The sequence below is a fragment of the Poecilia formosa genome, unplaced genomic scaffold (assembly GCF_000485575.1).
Source record: "Poecilia formosa unplaced genomic scaffold, Poecilia_formosa-5.1.2 Scaffold42, whole genome shotgun sequence".
Taxonomy (NCBI): Eukaryota; Metazoa; Chordata; class Actinopteri; order Cyprinodontiformes; family Poeciliidae; genus Poecilia; species Poecilia formosa.
In genome coordinates, this window is record NW_006799981.1 from 2102237 (window position 1) to 2114516 (window position 12280).

The 12280-nt window shown below is 37.8% G+C and overlaps 1 protein-coding gene across 5 annotated transcripts in view; it reads right to left on the minus strand.

Moving 5' to 3' along the window:
- The window catches only part of disc1 (DISC1 scaffold protein), a 52129-nt gene that overhangs the window by 15462 nt on the left and 24387 nt on the right, over nucleotides 1–12280 (minus strand). For all 5 annotated transcript variants that reach the window (XR_001662044.1, XR_001662045.1, XM_016671210.1 and 2 more), the window contains one exon: nucleotides 7004–7064. Coding sequence is in view for 3 of the 5 variants with exons in the window: in XM_016671210.1 (XP_016526696.1) it covers nucleotides 7004–7064 (61 nt within the window). In the remaining 2 variants the exon portion in view is untranslated. The remainder of the gene's footprint in view (nucleotides 1–7003; nucleotides 7065–12280) is intronic.

Consider the following 12280-nt stretch of genomic DNA (forward strand, 5'->3'; position numbering starts at 1 on the left):
AAAGAATCACAGCATCACTCCTTCTATGTTTTTGATAACTTTACAACATCATGTTGATTTTACATAAAACCGCCCCCTTAATAAATTTAAAGCATAAATGAGGAGATGTGGATTTATCTGCTAAGATCCATTGATAAGGAGCAACTCTAATAAGACCATTAAATAATAATGAGAAGCTAAAATGACTCTGTGTTAAAGCCAGTCACACCAACTGAGAGCAGAAGCGCGGTAAAGGACATCTTTAACAGCATCTCCACATTAAAGCACCGACAGAAGAGTGACGGGAGGAGAGGGAGTCGTTTGGGTTTGGGAGACGCTGACAGAAACGTAACGGGAGCGAATGTGCTCCTGACAGGTTGCCCTTTAGCTTCAAAGAGAGGCGGCATGGAGGGAAAAAGGAGCGTGGATGTCTTCATCTTTCTGAGCATGAAAGAGAACAAGAAGATTTTTGCTCTCTGAGTGTTACGATCCCTCGCTCTGACCAGTAAAAAACTCACCTGGAGATGCAAAACTAATTATTTTCAATCCATTATTGTACTTTTTAATGCTACACTGGAGGCTATGAATCGTTTAAAATGTAATTTTTATCCTTGATTGGCATCTTTTTGTTTAGCGTAATATGAAAATCTTCTATACTTTTTCAGTTTTGCTTCAAATCAAACAGCCTCTCTACAGTTTCAGATGTGAAGTCTCTTCCTGACCTTTTCAGTACTTTTATGTATTCACCTTCCTCCTTTAGTGACCTTTAGATAACAAATTATTACCAGCTGGCTTCAGTCCCAGCAGGTGACATTTTACGACTTATATCCATTGATCTTCATAGAAACACATTCTAGCTTTAACATATCACACATTAAAAAAAAAAAAAACATACAGAGACACTGAACATGTACAACAATGTATTTGACTCAGCCTTTTGTTCAAACATTGAACATTTATGGACACATTTACTGTTTCTGGTCCAAAATAAGTGCAGCCCAGAAGTAACTGGGCTGCATTTACTTCCTCACCCCCATTTGCATTGTGTGATGTTGGTACTACCATCATCTGCTACCGGCAATAAAGTTGATTCTACTGAAACATCACAAACACTTCCTGGTTTTGATGTAGATAATGTTATGTTTCCATTTTTTCAGCAAAGATTTCCTCAGGGGGTTACATGTCAGGAGTAAGTTTTATCTCAGGAATGAATAAGAAACTAAACTCAAACTGACATTTTTACCGTCCTAAAGGAAGAAGGATCTTTTGAAGAGTTCAAAATGATGAGCCACATGTACAAAAAAAATAAAAATCATCCTCTTAGTCACAATATGCTTAGATTTAAGCCTCTAAAGTATTGCCTTTTTTACCTAGAGTGTAAAACTCTTTTTTCTCTCTTTCGTCTGTCAACAAACTAAAACACAAAACGCACTCAGATGATATTGTTTAATCTCTCTCTACTCAGCGATGAGAGTCTCAGCCCCCAAAATTGAATGCCACTTGTTTTGCAGCCCATCTCCCGCCTGAAAAGGCTGCCAACCTCTGTTCCCTGCCAACGCACGCCTCTCAGCTGTTTTCTAACCTTCATTTGGCAAAGAGACAATAGAGAGATTGTTCGTCCCCACCTCCCTGCCCTCACCAATTTTCTACTCAACACTCGTGTTTCAGAGTTTCTCTAATCGTGGGGATGCACCCAGTGAGCCATTTTTTTTTCTATTCCTTTGTTTCTTTTGAAGATGAGAGGCACACGCATGCTCGCTTATGCACGTTTTCCTAAATCATTATCAACTGGAGGTTCATGCGTTTCTGGGAAATATAAATATGCCAGAAAATCTTCGAGACTCGCTGTGGAGAGCCGGCATCAAAGCTCACATAAACCCATCAGTGCCTAAGCCTCCTTGTTGTGATGGCGTCCCGGTGCCCGACGCTATGAACTTCCCACTCAGGGGGTTAATTGGTGGCAGCCGCTCGGTCTTCCATCTGACAGTGGCAGGGTGTGGGCGTGCTGCGCCTCTGACGGCCCAGTCAGGAAGGAGAAACACCCAGCTGTCCTGAGGGAGCGCAGACTGACAGGACTGCTCTTTCTCCTTGAGGACGTTACGTCTGAGCTCAGAGAGCCGCCGAGGGAGCGCTATAAATATACCGAGGGCTAACTGCTGAGCAAAAAGGCTCTGGTTTCATCCTGCTTGTGCAAGCAGGTTTGGCTGGAGCGTGAAAAAAGGTGCATTAAAGAATCGCACAAAGTTTGTGCTCAGTGTTTGGCTTTTGGGTGGAAAATAATGTAAAGCAAACACAATTCCCCCTGAGAGTTAAAAACTAAACAGGTGATGGAAAATCTACATCCACAGTCCACTGCACTGAACCCCACTGAAAACCTCCTGGCTATTCCAATAAATGCTGATTTCTGAGTCAAAACATTAGCATTTTTGTTTTGAAATGTTGTTTTCTTTGCATCATTTGAGGTCTGAAGCACTGCATCTTTTTCGTCATTTTCTGTAAATAAATATTAAATTTTTGCTTGGATTTCTGGAGGCATGTTATCAGTAGTACATAGAATAAAAGAACAATGTTCATTTTACTCAAACATACACCTATAGAGAGGACAATCAGAGAAACTGATCTCTTCTTTTGTTTTCTAGAGCTGTATATCCAAACTAGGATTGAATCAGATTAATCCTGATTTATCGATTACAGAAATAATCAGTAACTAATTTAGTAATCGATTAATCTTTAACTGGAAAATACAGATTCAAAAATGCACAGATTTTTTAGTCAGTGTACCAATATTTTGACATCTACTCCCAAAATAATGCACGATAAACTTAAATGAAACTGTTTTCCAAATGCCTCCACGATGATCAAAATTCAATCCAGCTGCTGGAAAAATCAGACATGAGCGAAGAAAATCTAACAAACTGCAGTCGGTATTCACACTTTAGAAATGGATGTTAGTGTTTCATCTTAGTGATGTAATTTCCAACACAACCAGCTGTGAAAAAGGTGTTGATAACACTGTGAAATAAAAGAGAGGGTCTCTAAAGGTAGGAGTGACAGACGGGAAAAGAGCAATGGGGGCCACGTTTATTAGCATTACAATGGGATGATGTGTAAAAAGGCCTGAAACTTACATTTATCTCTTTTTCTATCAATATATTGCTACACTGAAAGTATTCGCAACATCCAACTATTAACCGGAATCGTTTCAGAATACAGGCACTCCCAACAATTACCTGAATGTAACAAAAATGTAACAAAAGATTTTGAAGTTAGAGAGTAGATTGTTTATCAAACAAAGTTGGACTAGGACATTTATTTATCATGCTATAAACCACAGAGAGGATCATGTTGTTTTCCAGAAAACCAGATGGAAATGGCAAGAAATAAAACACTGCCTACGTAATGCGAAGTACAGTAAAGGATGTATGATGCTGAGGGCCTTTTGCTCTCCAAAAGGCTTTGGGAACATAGACTGAATGCATGGCTTAGTGAAATTTTTTAAATATTAAAAGATTTTATACCAAAATTCAATGAAATTAGGATCTTTACTGGTTTAATGACCCAAAACATTTGACCAAATCAAAACAGAAATAACTCACCAGATACAAAATCCATAATTTTCTGCATTTTCCAACCTTCTAAAGAGACAACAAGCTAATGGTTGTCTTATTAAAGTCGTTCCAACAAAGTATTAATAGCATGTATTCAAATAATAAGTCAGCTAGTGAATTTGACATATTACTGACATTATTTGAATATTGACAAATTCAAGTGGCATTTATGAACAGCAAAAACTGAAGAAAAGAGTTTTACACTAGTTAACCCTTCCAGACTGAACGGATCGGCGACATTCCAGCCAAATTCCTCGTAATTCCTCAAAAAATTACAACAGTTTCTAAAAGGCGAGACGTTGCACTTTCCAGCCAATATCAGGTTATTACGGTAATTTCACTCCCAGCTCTAGCAGGGAGTGAAATTAATCTGAGGGGCGCTCTTTTAATAGACTGTAAATTGCGAAAATAACTTGGTAGCCATTGAAAGTTACGGCTGTTATGCATAAATGGGCAAATATACATGTATTCACAGAACATTTAAAGAACTGCATACAATTAAAATAAGCAAAAATATCAAGGCTGAGATTTGAAACTTGGGTTTTAACCCTTTTTAATGGTCAGAAATTTAGTGAAAGCAGGATTTTAGGTTTTTTTTTTAAATGAAATGAAATGAAATTTTTTTCGAACATGATACAATACATGATAGGTTTGAAAATGTTGAAATTATAAACAATTTTTAATTATACTTTTTTGACTCCATTGAGATGTTTTAAAACAAAAGTCTTTCCCAGGCACTAACAAGCCGATAAGACTTACTAACACGTCTTTTTTTTACCATACACGTCCATTCAAGGTTTCCTAAATTTATGTTGTGATTTTGCTCATTTTTCCTTTTTTTTGCTTACATGCAAACTGTGTGTCTGCAACCACTGCGAGGAGAACATGCCTGAGCATTTTAATGACTTCCACACCCAGCTGGTTTGCATCTATCATACATGATAAATAGCAGCCGAGTCTCTGCAGAGGAAGGAGCGTGAAAAAGTAGGACAAACACAAGAAGCAGTTACTAATGAAGCATCTACATAATGCTTTAAACAACTCCGAGGTGCAGCTAATTTGAATTAAATTAATTTTTGTCTGGTGACACACTTAGCAGCTTCTGCACTGCTCTATTATTCTTCTCTAGTCTTCGGTATGGAGGAGATAATAGTTTTTATTTTTTCAGAGGAATCCGTCGCCGTAGAGACCAGACACTAATCTACCTCTTCACCACTGTCTAGAACATTTACAGTGACTGAGAGGTGATCTTTGCATCTGCATGTGGTGTATTTTACCAAGAGTAATATGTGTTTCTGCTGACAGAGCCTTTTGAAAAGGTAAACATTTCTGATTAGATTCAATCAGGCTGCAAGAAAGCAAGAGAGAGCAAGACTTCTATTCTTGTTCAATCATTTTGAGAAACTGAACTCATTTGTGAGTGTGATGAAGGGCGATTATTAAGTTCTTTAACTCGTTGCTGTGACTTAAAAATATAAATTTGGTGAATTGTTCACTAAAGGGATTATTTACTTAAAACAAGCTGCTATATCTTGCTGGAAAGTTGGTTGTAAATGAATTTTGTCTTAATTGAAGTACTAAGATATTTGCACTTGACATTTGCCAAAAATACTTGGTAGGATTTTGTGTTTTTTGACATTTTGTAAAGGTTGTTAGTTAAGACTCTGAATTCACTGTTTTAAATATCAGTGAGGTGTTTAATCAAAGTAAAGAGAATCAGAAAAGCTGTCAGGAACTATTTTTATTTTAATTGTATTTTCTGACATCTGAGATCTGTACAGGCTGTGAGAAAGTGAGCGAGAGCAAGACTTTAACCAGGTAACGAGAGGCTGTTTTAATCTCTTTGAACTCTCAACTTAATTACAGTTTTTAATTATTTCTATTAAAAATGTTTTCTGAATTACAGTTTTAGTTATTTTGTATAATAAATTTGGGTTTAAATCAGTCAAAATAGAATCTTATACAATCAATTATTTGGTTACTGGCATTAGTTACTGAATCTGTGTAAGAAAGTCACATTTTTTACATTTTTCAATCTTTCAATAAAATCTCCTGAGATTAGATGCAAAGATTCCAGGTTGGTTAAGCCAGTCAATTGGTTAAAGATGTAAAAAAAAAAAAGGCGAATATGTCACACATTAGATAGAAATAGGATATTTATAGGGTTAATAAAAGAAAACCTAAACTGAAACACTTTAGTCCATGTGTCAAACTCGAGGCCTGAGGGCCAAATCCGGCCCGCTGTGGCTTTTCATGTGGCCCTCTAAACTCCAGACACCAAATTACGTCAACACAGTTTTTCACAATTTTGTGATTGTGGAAATTTATAGACCCCTGCAGTTTTTCACACTAATGCATTATTGAGAGTTTATTGAAAAAATTTTCCCCAAAATGGTGAGAAGCATTTGGTAGTAACTCCCACCTGCAGGCGGCACTATTTACACCGTTTCCTCAGTCTTACTTGATGTCAAGTTGTAATCGATACAGTGTTGTATGTAAGCACAAATATTTAAAAATTCTTTGCAAATATTTCTAGTGGCTGCACAAAAATCACAAAAACAATGACGAGTCCTGCAGCTTGAAAAGATGTTCAATATATTTAATTCTAAGGAGTACTTATCAAAGCTATTGATATTTTAACAGTTTTTTTAATGGGTTTTATCAACACATACTCATATAACTGGCTCTTAAAAACATTCGAGATCTAAAAATGAATTTTTATTCTGGGACGTATTTTAGATTCAGCGTTAATAATATTATTTGCACTTTTAATGCAAAAAAAAAAAAGGGTAGGAACACAACAAGCTATGTTGACATAAAGTGACTCATTTCTGTCTGGCACAAACTCCTCCAGAGATAACTCTGTCTGTAAAAGGATGCACACAGGGAAACACAAAATGCCAAGAAGAAAAACAGGATATTTGATTAAAGATTGGCTCCAGTTTGGTCCTGTTTGGAAATTAACTCAGGTCCTTTTCTATCACTTTGGTATAAATTGTTCTGCAACAGCCGAAGCGGTTTTAGTTTGGTGCAAAACGTAAGGCAGGTGTTGAATTTATTGACTCTGTATGTCAAATTTGCTACCTGTGTGAGCAAACACAACAGGAGGATCCACTTTGGAAGTTTCTTTGGAAGAGAAGAATGTGGGGGGGGGAGATAGAAATGAAAGTAAAGACATAAAATACATCAGAGGGTGAGAAGATGAAGACAAAGTGCAGGTGAGAGACGGAGTGAAATGTGAGAAAGCGGCTCTGGGAAACAACAAGGTGTGACTGCACGGAGCTGACTGTGAGGTGATGCATTGAGGAGACGGCGATCTGGTTAGAGGACGGCAGAGGTGAGAGGAAATTCCTCTGAGGGTTCTGCTCTGTTTATGTCTTTCACTTGAGGAACACGGAGAAAAAGAGCAGCCATACCTCTGCAGCCTGTCCTCCAGCAGCTCCACATACTTGGTGGCGTTCTCTTTCAGCCGGCTTTCTGCGTGGAGACAAAGGCACAAAAAGGAAAACGCATATTGTTACTTTCATTCACCAGCTTTTATTGGCAGAGATGTGGTATCCTAGCAACAAATCACGGCGCTAATACTATTAAAACCCACTTGTCATTAGCTGTGTTATATGGGCCTTTTCAGGAAAGGTAGTCATCATCACACTTGGCAACGGCATTGTGCAGAGAAACTGCAACAGTACAAAGAACCAGCTGGTTCTCCTCTCGCTACGCTAGCACACATCTGAGGAGGGAATCAAATTTCAGGCAGCCTGAGGAAGACTCAGGGTTTCATCATGGTGCCGCTCCTTTCAGCCTGCCAGATTTTCTGCAGGGCACAAGACGGATGGATAGATGGATAACTTATGCTGCCGTTTCCTGTGCCCTCCTGCCAGAGGAGAGCAGAGCCCGAGGAGGCAGGTGGAGGACGCAGAATGGTGTTCGGTTCGGAGACGAGGGCAATCTGAGCACCGTTAATGAGCTCATGTATGAAACATGAGAATATGTCCCACACAGCAGGAGACCCTTGAACACAATAGGATGCACTTTAATCAAATTACTCCACATATATGTAGTTAAGCACAAAAAAGAAAAAGGAAGATCATAGCCGAGCCAATTTAGTGATGTCGTCAGGGTAAAAAGACAGAAAATCACCTTCGAAATGATGGATTCTAACTTATATTGGACATATTTAGGATTGATAGGGTTAACATTTTTTTCTTAGACACTTTTCCATTTTATCTTTAGCTTTGCATACGAGTGGAGCTGATATTTCTTAGCAAAAAAATCTGTTTTTGCTAAGATTCTGTGCAGAAATACAAAATCTTAGCAAATATTTTCTAGTGCAAATAATTTTATTTCACTTTAATTGAGCCAAAACTAACTTGCAAGTAACTTTTCAGTACAATATAGGAGCTTATTATTGGTTTTAAAAAGTATTAGTTCCACTAGCAGATTTTTTTCAATAATAACATGAGGGAAATACCTTTTTATAAATGATATCTACTTATGAAACTAGTGCTTTTCATCAATATTCAAGATTCACTGACATAAAACAAGCTGCTGAAACGTTACGTATGCATAAAGTAAACAAGATAAAAAACAAGCTGGAAACAAATCTTTAGTCTTAACATCTGGATTTTTCTGTTTTTACCAAATGTTTTGGTAAAAGTTCCAGTATATAACTTTTAAAAAGAAAGTGTTTTATACAAAACTGTTGGTATGTCATGACCGTTTATCAGCTCAAGTGCCTCCAACTCTTCCCAAAGCTGTCATAAGATAACATGTAACAAATTAACTCATTTTTTTAAAGTTGGATGTCTATTTCCTTTTCTCAGTGTAGTTACCGTGAAAACACAGTTTTTAGATTGCCCAGACTAAAAACTTCACAACTCATTCTGTGTTTTTCTACGCTCTGCTTGAGGTTTGAGCTCCAAAAGAGACTAACCTAATAAATCTGTGAATGCATTTAACACTCCATGCTTGTTAAATAATCAATTTTCTCCAAGAACAAATAAACATTCTGTGAAAAGACACTGTACTCTTGCAGTTTCAGCAATGTCTTGTCCAACTTAGCTCTGTATTCACTTCCTTCACGTCTGATGTAGAATAAATACATTTGCTTTTTCTAGAAAACCCATTAAAAGTTTCACAGAAAAACTTTGAGAAGGTATTCTCACAGACAAAAAGAAGAAAGCACTTAATTTTAAGTCTAAATGGATATGAATGGATACTAATTCAGTTTAATCCCACTCATCCTTCTCATACTGAGCCAGAATCCGCTCCAAAAGCGTCACCTAATTGGACGCTCTGAGTCACAGAGAAGTTTGAGTTATAATTGTATCATTGTCTTGATGATGGTTATTAGACAGCTTCAGCTCAAGGATGTGACAGGCTCGGGGCCAGGCTCAGCGGGGGGGAAAGGAAATGTCTTGGAGAAAGTGGCTGTGACACACACTTCCACACACCCACTAACACAGATAACTGAAATAACTCGGAGCTGGAGACAGTAGGGCTATTTACGAGGAGGTGCAAGTAAAGAAGTGAATCTCTCCCTAAAGTTTTTCATCTAAAGTAACTAAATCAGATCAACAGAGCGAGCTGTGAAGGCTTTAAAGTGTGTGCAGGTGATCCAGACAGCTCACTTGCCACCCATCACCTAATTGCAGCGTTGCGGAGATCCTGTCCCACCTGACAGTCTCTCTTGTCAGATTCCATTCATGCCAACCCCTTAAGCAGCCTGCAACGGGATAGCTGCTGAATAATACATGCAGGCATGAAGCCTGACGCCGGATGGCACGGAGCATGCACAGGCAAAATGACAAAGCAGGCCCTTCTTGAGACAAAACTCGATTCAGAAAATTATTGACAACGAGATACATATCAAAGGAGTCACAGATCCAACTGTTTATTTAAAGACTGTTTACTTAAACATGTTAGGATAGATAGATAGATTTTGGCACAAAATCATTCTTAGATAATGAGATTTTAGTCAATTTTGCCCATTGGGAGCTCCCCCAATTCAACGTTTGAACTCGCAGATGAAAATGGCTGCAAACAGATACACAATTATACAGCCATACATCTTTGAAAAGCATTAGTAGAGCCTCCTGCACAACCAACAAGAATGCAGTAAGGGGTTTCTGAATGGTAAGTCAATAACAAAACGCATATGCCACTGTGCAGCGCATACGTCGGTAAAACCTGCTGACCAAAAGTGCTGGAGTTCTAGGTAATGTTCAGTGGCCATTGAATGAGGAAGGTTTTTGAAATGGCTCATTTTCCAGATACCAAAAAGCTTAAATAAGTAAAATTGTATTCCTATAGCACCTTTCACAGACATATAGATCACAAAGTGCTTCATAGGACAATTCAAACAAAAATAACAAAAACAAATTATAAAAAAAACCCTGTCCAAATAAAAATGTCTTTAGTTGTTTCTTAAATAAGTCTGTCCCCATTTGACTCAAAGACATCATGGTTCCAGATGAAGCTAAAAGATGAATGTATATAGGAACTTGGCCCTGGATGGCCTTCAAAGTTAAAATCTAATTTTTAAAATTAACCTTCAAAGGAACCCAGTGCAGAGTGGTGAGAACAGGAGTTATGGGCGCCTATTTAATTATTGCCAAAAGACGGCCAGGTGTTTTCTTTTTTTAAGCATTTGGGTTGTTTCTGGTAGCAGTAGAAACCCAAATGGAAGTACAAAAACGTGCAAAATGCGAATTTTGCATAATAACTTCTTCAAAAATCCCACCCCATGTTTACACTTGGTGCATGACCCTGTCTCCATGGCAACCAGTTGGGTTAGAGAGCAGTTATTTGGGGAAAAACTATTCTCCCCTAATAGCGTGAGGCAAAACATAAAGTGGCGGAGCCTCACCCCCAACCCTGCCTGCGCACACTGGGCAATGTTACCACTTCCTGTATGTCTGCAGGAGGCCGCCGTCGTTGGCAGGCCATGCGGATAAAATCAGCACTAAAGAGGGAGGCACTCGGCCACTCGGCAACACGCGCAGTGGTGTGTTTCTGGTGCTGAAGGAACTCCACAAAGCCACTCAGGGAGAGAGAAAGGCTGCATTAGAAATTCATGAGCTCTGGTTGCCGTCGCCCCCAGTGATCCCAGCAGGCGTCAGACATCGCTGATTGCTGCCAAGGGCCCCGGCCAAACTGGGAAGAGGTCGTTCGTTCAGAACACAAACAGAACCGGGATGCTTCTGAGAGATCAGGAGAATGAGCTGCACTCAGGTTGTTACGTCCTAATGATGAACAGAGCCATAACCGAGTTAAACTGCTCTGCTCTTTGTCATGGAGCACAAACTTACCCACTCTTTTGGCAAAATGGTTTCAAATCAGTAGGAATGGATGGAGACCACCCACAGTTTTTAAGTTGAATTTGGGTCTCGACTTTAACTAGACCACTGTAACACATTAATTATGCTTTGATCCACTATTTCTCAGGTTGTATTTTCAAAGGTCGTTGACCTGCAGGAAAGTAAATCTCTACGTTAGTCACAAATCTATTGCAGTACACTCTAAAACATTTGAGCCACATTTAGTTGTCTACTGTCTTCTATTCTTTAAGTCAAAATAAATTCAGCGAGTTTTAGATTTTAAACATAAATGTGTGAAAGTTTGTGAAAGATAAACTTACAGTAGTTAATTTTGTCAAACCTCCAAGAGTTGAATAAATGAGAGTTTAGGTTAGCACTTAAAAATACTGAAAGAAGAAAAGACAGGAGAGGGAACTATTTCCCAGAATGCTTAGCGGCGGGTTTTTGTATCCTGAGATGGAAGTGAGTTGCATTGATCTGACTCTTGTGTTAAGGCAAATATTCATTTTAATGTCCTTTGGGATGTTTAATAAAATTCATTCAGATCAGAAATTTTGTTCATTTGATTTGAAATAAGAATTTAAAGTATTCCAAAGTAAAATAATTATTTTATCTTAATAGTGTGAGTGAAATAACAGAGAAATATTTGCTCTAACTAAGTCGGGAGGTTTTTTTATTTATTTTTTTTTTTTTTTGCATATTGTGAAATTATTCGGTTTAAATTGCAGCATTAAATTAAAACTCAGTTCAAGATTAATGAACTTAAAAAAAACAATGTTTAGACAACTTGTCTCTTGTTGTTAAATCAACTTCATGAACTTTAATTTCTGAGTTAAAACCAAAACAGTTTTTTGTTGCATTTTCAAGGCAGCAGGTGGACTTTCAAGTTAAACCACTTTCAAATGTTTTGCAGTGTAATAGTTTATCTTCCAAACATTTTATTTAGAACATTTGATGCTGCTGATGTTGAAAGTTGTTTTCTCCCATAGCATTTTTTCTACTAATCTGACCTCTTCCACATGTTTGCTGTGTCAATCACAGTTTTGCACTACCTTAATTTGGTCAACCACATAAACAAAATCCAATAAAATACATTGAGATGAAACGGTAAATGTGTATAAATGCTTGTGCAAAGCACTGTGAGTCAACCTGCTAGCATTAGCATATAAATCTGTAATATAAGTACCTAAACATCTTTTTTTTGACTTAAATTGAATTATACTTTACATTTTTCACTGCTTTGTAGGAACACAAACAACAGTAGTCTTCATTTTTTGACATAAATTAAATTGCCAAACCAGTACAGGTGATATGTCTGCATAACAACGTAGGAGAAAGTATGTAAGGCTTCATAAATGAGCAGAGGTGTGATTA